The 7,230-nt window shown below is 37.1% G+C and overlaps 1 protein-coding gene and 2 non-coding genes across 3 annotated transcripts; 1 reads left to right on the top strand and 2 right to left on the bottom strand.

The window, feature by feature from the left end:
- Positions 1–999: 999 nt before the first annotated feature.
- Positions 1,000–3,330, top strand: LOC117785149 (odorant receptor 56a). The gene is made up of 6 exons (XM_034623054.1): positions 1,000–1,306; positions 1,372–1,802; positions 1,860–2,075; positions 2,137–2,238; positions 2,752–2,904; positions 2,972–3,330. Exons 1-6 carry the CDS (start codon positions 1,000–1,002, stop codon positions 3,026–3,028), a joined length of 1,266 nt encoding a protein of 421 aa, XP_034478945.1. The 3' UTR covers positions 3,029–3,330.
- An 898-nt stretch (positions 3,331–4,228) lies between these two features.
- Positions 4,229–4,300, bottom strand: Trnad-guc. Its single transcript has one exon. It is a non-coding gene; the product is annotated as a tRNA-Asp (tRNA).
- A 1,850-nt stretch (positions 4,301–6,150) lies between these two features.
- Positions 6,151–6,269, bottom strand: LOC117786085. The gene has a single exon (XR_004617615.1). It is a non-coding gene; the product is annotated as a 5S ribosomal RNA (ribosomal RNA).
- Between the last annotated feature and the right edge of the window lie 961 nt (positions 6,270–7,230).

The following is a 7,230-nucleotide window of genomic DNA, read 5'->3' as shown; positions in this document are numbered from 1 at the left end:
TACACAACGTAACTGAACTGAAGTAACTAAACAAAAGTGTAATGTCAAATGGTTTTAGTGTACAGAAACCTTCATACGATTTGAATTTCGTTAGTGAAATTAAACTTTATGAACTTTTCTACAGGCTCGTTTCGCTGCTGGGTTTAGTTTTCTCTGTTTGACATGTTTTTGACAGTGTTAATTGGCAGTCAGGCTTATCAGTTGATAATGGCATTTAAAATTGGTAATGGGATAATGTAGAGAAAACATGGGGTTTTCTCCAATGTCTTTTGCTGTCTTTAATTAAAGCTACAATTTATTGGTATAAAATGTAAGGAATCAAATCAGTAAACCTACATCTAAAGAAAAAAAATTTCAAACCATGATCAAAATGACATTCCGCTTGAATGCGGTTTAGTTTTGAAAAAGTTATGAGTGTTCCAAGTTAGTCAGACTTTGGATCTAGCAACTTTACAAGTCAAACTTTTTGTCCAATTTTGCATGATTTTTTACAAAAAAAATAAATAAATGGTCTCGAAATTAGTTTTAAGTATTGTTTTATCATAATTTAGATATAAGGAGATGTAAGAACAATTGAGATTAAAAATTTGCTTTAAAATGAAATCCAAGAACTATATTTTAGTAATCTATCCTTTAATTTAATTTTTTATGTACACATTGTACTTAAAACTTAGCTAGCTTTTTAGAACGTATTTTCATTGAAATCCATCTTCGTTTATTTCATTTAAACTGTGTTTATGTAATTGTTAATATGCTAATTGCACGATTTGCCATTTTCAATGAGGAGAACGGTAACATCTGTCATCCAAAATACTTACCATAAGAAAGGAAATAATAGCCATTAAATGACAATTACATACTATGCAATTTTCAGCACCTTAGAAATTCAAATTGCTGGCCACTTAACGACATTCAACAGAGGTAAATATACAATTATACTTCTACTACGAATTCTGGGTATAAATACCCAAACATTTTGCCTTCACTGTCACAGTCAAAATGTTTAAGGTAAAGGAGTTGCTGCTATCACCGGACAGCTTTGAGAATCCCATATTTAGGATGCATTTGAATTGCTTTAGCTGGTATGGCTATGTGGCATCCACAGAGCAAGCTCATCCCTGGTTCTCGCTGATACGTTGCACCATCTTCACCGCCTCCATTTGGATAAGTTGTGCCATGATGTTGACACGCGTATTCCTCTCTGGGAGCTATGAGAATCTCAGCGATAGTGCCACCAGTTGGGCCACAGCGGTGCAATACTTTGCAGTATCCATTGCCACACTCAATGCGTATGTGCAACGGGAGCGTGAGTAGCTAGTGCCACATTTAAGCACCCGTCTCCCCCTCCTACATTCTACAATCTCTTTGCAGGTGTTATTCAGATGCTGCGCTTTGCACAAGCGGATCTTCAGGTCTTCAAAATGGAGGCAGATGATCTGGAGCTGGATCTGTTGCACACCACTCAACGGTATGTGAGAACCATCACCATGCTGCTGTGGGTGCCTTCGGTGGTGGCTGGTTTGATGGCCTGGTTGGACTGCATTTATCGCACCATCTTCTTGCCACAAACCGTTTTCAACGCGGCCGCTGTTCATCGTGGCGAGGCTCAACCCATTTTACTCTTTAAGCTTTTCCCCTTTGCCGATCTGTGCGATAATTTTGTTATCGGCTATTTGGGTCCTTGGTATTCGCTTGGTTTGGGCATTACCACAATTCCCCTGTGGCACACCTTCATCACGTGCCTCATGAAGTACATAACCCTCAAGCTGCAAATACTCAACAAGCGCGTGATTGAAATGAATGTGAGTTAACCTACAAGTACAATTTATACAATTTATTTTCAACTTTATCCTGCACAGATAAAACGTATAAAACCTGATCTGGTGGTGCAGGAATTAACACAGGCTGAGCTCAGCCACTGGCATCTGCAACTCTGCAAGGGATTCGTGGTGGAGCAGGTTAAAATTCGTCGGTTCGTCCATGAACTACAACAACTCATCCGAGTGCCTGTCATGGCCGATTTCATAATATTCTCAGTTCTCATGTGTTTTCTATTCTTTGCGCTGACTGTAGGCGTAAGTAACTGAAATCAACTGAGTTTCTATAGCTTTCAGATCGTTATTATATTTTTTTTAGGTACCCAGTAACATGGATTTTTCCTTTATGATTATTTATTTGTTTGTTATGGCTGCAATTTTGTGGATTTATCACTGGCATGCGACCTTAATTGTTGAATGTGTAAGTACAATTTTACTATTAAATATAATAGGAATGAAAATGAAATGTATTTTATTAAATGCTGAAGGGTAGACTTTGCTTTTAATTGCATGTGATTTATTGAGATCTTTTAATAAAACTGCCAAAAAGATAAAGTAATGATTAAATATTTCCCATAGTTCACTGTATTAAATATAATTTTGCTTAAAAGTAACTAAAAAACGAATTGAATATCGGATAAAGCTATTTATAGCATTTAATATTTTGATTTAGTTTAGCATACTTTTAGGATGAGTTCAAACTACCAAAAATCAATGGTAATTTAAAAACTAAATAATTGAAAACCAACATCTTAAGATGTCCTATTAAATTAAATTTTATATGCAACTTGCAGCTATTCATTTGTTAATTGCCAATTTGTCATTCTACCTCTAAGCACTCCATGTAACTTTACTTTTTTCCTTTTATACCTGAAGCTAACTAATTGACTTTTCATTTGGCAATTGAATAACGAGCGTTTTATTCGATTTGCAGAAGGATGATTTGGCGTTTGCCTTTTATGCCTGTGAATGGTATAATTTCAGTTTGCCAGTACAGAAGAGACTGCTCTTCATGATGAAGCACACCCAGAGGCCAATGAAGATGCGTGCCCTGTTGGTCGATATGAATCTGAAAACATTTCTAGATGTAAACCATTTTTTTTAACTTTCTTTTTATTGATTTTTCAAAGTTTCTTTTTTTTCAATTTTTCTAGATAGTGCGTGGCGCGTACAGTTACTTCAATTTGCTGCGTAGCACCCATTCTTATTAGACATATTGGACATATTCGAAATAAAAATGCTTTTTTTGTAGTGCCGCTTGGCTAATCAAATGCCACAACGCTTGTCAACTCTTCGTTTGACTAACATGACAGTTAACATGGCTTGCAATTCATTTGAAGTGTGTAAAAAAGCGTAGAGAGGAGAGTGGAGAAAAGTGTAAGAAGACAGACGAGTTGGCAAAATGCTAAACCATTTTACAGCGCAAATAAACGTGATGCCTGCTACTCAAAAGCCAATGGCAGTAACAAGCAACATCATTTATCACTTTTCAGTTAAGTAAAGTAAAGTCCTGGCAACAGGATGTCAGTCGCATTGTATGTTTTATTGTTAAATTGTATTCCTTTTTCAATGGATATAAAACGATTTTCACAGTTTTTTTTACAAAACAGTTACAGTAAGTATACACATGCCACTGCCAGAGACTGCCCCACTCCCCTTCCCCACCCCCCACTTAGCCTTCATTTTCCTGCTATAGTTCTAATTGTCAAGGGGGTTTTGAGACTGAATTTATGCGTCTGCTAGATGTTCACTTGTATTAAAAATGGTCAAAATACATCAAGCCACCACCAAAAACTAACCGAATCGACCGAATTGTAATACCCTTGGGTGTATTTTTTAATATTATTAAGAGTATAGACAAAAGGAATAAACCGCACCGCACTCAAAACAACAACCAACAACAATAATAAACACGCATATTGTTGCGGTTGTTGCGCGTCCCGGGGATTATGTCCAAAGTGGCTAAATGGCTGATAAAGGCACACGCCGAAGTGTCTGTCTCTGCCGTCTGCTATATGAGTGTATGTCTCTCAAATATGTACAACAAAACAAAATGCAGATACTAATGAGTATTAATGGGTTCAGACCAGAACGCAGGTATATTGTAAACTAGGGTTGTGTGTGTGGTGGGGTGCCAACTAGACCTAAACAGTGTCAAAAGGGTTGCTCTACAGTTCCAGATACGCATCTGTAAAAAGTGAGCTGTTGATGTGGAAAAAATGAAAACAAAGAGAAATGTTTCAAGCAAATATTTTTAAAAAAAAGTTATCAGATCTGTTAAAAGACTCCCAATATTTATTTTTACTCTTTAAAGTAGCGGCATGTTAATAAATAAATAAGATATTTATTAAAATTTATAAATGTAATAAAAAAAAAGTAATTTGAAATTTAAAAAAAAAGTATTTCACAATCTCCCCGACGGGGAATTGAACCCCGGTCTCCCGCGTGACAGGCGGGGATACTGACCACTATACTATCGAGGATTGTTGACAACTGCCAACCAAAACACTATTTTCTTATGCTTAGCCGAAGCAGTGAGACATTGTTGAGCTAAAAAGTCTATAAATAGACAAATAAAATCGTATGGCATGACCAATTGTTGCCATCTGTTGCGGTGCTATTTTTAGCAATATTGGCAAATTTTTTATGGTTTTCTCGACATGGCAGCACGTTTTTCGATTATTTATGATATTACACAACGCACAAGTAATGGATGTTCATTAAACACAATGAATGTCATGCATTCAACTCCCCTACACACTCATATTCATACTCATAGTCACAAAGTGCAACCCTCGTTGCGCCTCAGCCCTTGAGATGTGCCCATTAGTCACCCTATTTTTCAGTTTTTGCAAGCAAAAAAAATTAAAATTTGCCATCGAGCGAATTTTGCACACATGTAATGAATATTTAACATTAAAAACCAACTTTTCTTGATTACAATACAAGGAAAAAGAAATGAAATGAAAAAATCTAATGCATATGACAGATTGAAAAATTTGCAGTTCCATAGATCAATATATCAATGTCAATGGATTTGTATATATATAATAGTTCTTGAATATATAGATAAAGCTTACAGTAGAAATAAATTAAGAAATGTAGTGAATTAAAACATATTTTATAAGTACAGATTAATTATATCTAATGTAAATATTAAAAGATTAAAGTTGTCTTTTAAATATCTATTCGAGAGGCCACTCTATTTTAAAGGAATTTCCTCTAACTGAACGCTAAGTTCGTAAATCAGTCAAATGGTGTCCTTTGACAAAGGTTTGATAAAATTAAAAAAAAAAAATGATAGGGATTCTTGGAAAAAAGCCCGGCAACTATTTTCCGAGTCTGTCGGGCTTCTAATGTGCCCCTTTCATTCGATCCGACTAAATATTTTACTGAGTACGTGTCTAATTCAAACAGAAACGAACTAACCGAACCCAGAAAAAGTTAAGCAATGGCGAAGGGGATGTGGGGGCGTAGGGGCGTGCACAGGGCGGGGTCAGTTGACGCTGTTGTTTTCATAAGTCGTTGTTGTAGTTGTTGTTGTTGTTGTTGGTGCATTTGTTTTGTTTTGGCATGTTTATTGCACTGTCAACGGCAATGCATGAAAACTTTTTGTTAGCCAAGTTAGTGGCTGTTCCTCAATGTTGGTGACAAACCCGTGTCGCCCCTCTGCGTGCACACTCCTCAGCACCCTTCCGCTTCTTTTATTCTTTTTACCATCGACCGTAACTGTTAATGTGTTTGAAGTCAAATTGTTTTCAGTCACGTGACCGGCAACAAAAATAACAACTGTGAATACACAACAACTTTATCCATGATTAATCAGTTGCATTTAAATATGTATTACGACAATATACTCTAAAGCCAGAAAGGAGCAACTGCAGTTTATAATTCGAGTCCCCATTTGATACATTTAATAAATTTGTGTGTTGACTTTTGTTTTTAGCCAAGCTTCACTGCACATTTGTGGCCAACAGATGGGCCTCCCTCTTCCCCTCTCATGATTAACATACAACATTCAAGCTACAACTTCATTTTAATAGCGCCGGACAACAAATCGCCGTGCGTTAATTATATATAATAACCAGCAAACGCGTAACAGCTGTTGCCTAAGTTTTTTAGCGTGTGTCGCTTTAACTATGCACCATAAATGTTTAATGGCCTAAACACTTACGTTGAACTGTAAACGATACTAGGCAAGTCGTCATATTAATTAAATATTTAATTAATAATTGTATTATAAAATTAAAGAGAATGTAGTTAAAAAATGATTCAAGTAAAACAAAAGCAATAAAATGTATTTTTAAATAAATAAAAAAATGTTATTGAACGATGCCAACAACACGCGGTGTTCCCAAGCGGTCCCCCATCTAAGTACTAACCGCGCCCGACGCTGCTTAATTTCGGTGATCGGACGAGAACCGATGTATTCAGCGTGGTATGGTCGTTGGCGAAAGACGCATGCTTAGAGTTCATTTTGTATCTGAAATTTATTGTATTTCTTGGAATTTATTACTAAGAAATATTCACGGAAAACTTCTTTTTTGATACGCTGTATATTTCGATATTTCACTGCTGCTTTAAACTAGTTCTCAATGCATGTCAGAGACCTCTGGCCAAAAATAGATCAGAGCGAAAAATTACACTTTGGTATTTTCTTGTTATTCTCATTTTCGATTTCTGAAATGGAAAAACACTAGCTGTTTTCATTTGCTCGTTTTTGAATGCGCTTTTTAATTTAATTTTCGTAGGCCGCCGCGCCATGCACTTCAAACCGCTTGCACACGAGCACACTCACACACACACACACACGGCTTCAGCTTACAAAAGCGCAGCCGAGCACCCAATCCTAGGGAAAACCCAAACCCAAACCCAAGCCCAAACCACGTGGGCGCCCGCTTTCATGCGCTTCGTTTAGCAAAGTGGATGTTAAGTGTAATGCGATTTTTATGTAAATTTTTGCCAAAAAAGAACTGAATACATGCCACACAAACACACACACACACATACACATGTGAGACGACGAGCAAAGAGAATACCGACGAGAGATGAGGCAGTCAACAGTTCTGATGATTTCGTTGCCACGGTCACGGCCAGACAAACGGTCCGGCGTCCACTCCACACACACACACACACCACTCTACTCCACCCTCTGTCCCTTTCACAGTCAGTCAGACAGCGCCGCTCACAGACAAGTGGCAATATTCCATATGGATGGGCCTCTGTACATTGAGCAAACAGAGCACTTAGTCAGCCCTAGCATTTGGGAGCTAGGATGAATTCCGTGTGCTTCTCATAACATACTACATACGAAAACAACAACATTAAATATACTTGCATTGATTAGTTTGAAAAAGGTTGTCATTAGTTGAAAGACCATCAGTACAACCGACAATTCTAGGCAGGAGCAACC

This window comes from Drosophila innubila (assembly GCF_004354385.1).
Source record: "Drosophila innubila isolate TH190305 chromosome 2R unlocalized genomic scaffold, UK_Dinn_1.0 1_C_2R, whole genome shotgun sequence".
NCBI lineage: Eukaryota > Metazoa > Arthropoda > Insecta > Diptera > Drosophilidae > Drosophila > Drosophila innubila.
The sequence above is the reverse complement of the archived record's forward strand: the minus strand, read 5'-3'. Positions and strand labels throughout refer to the sequence as shown.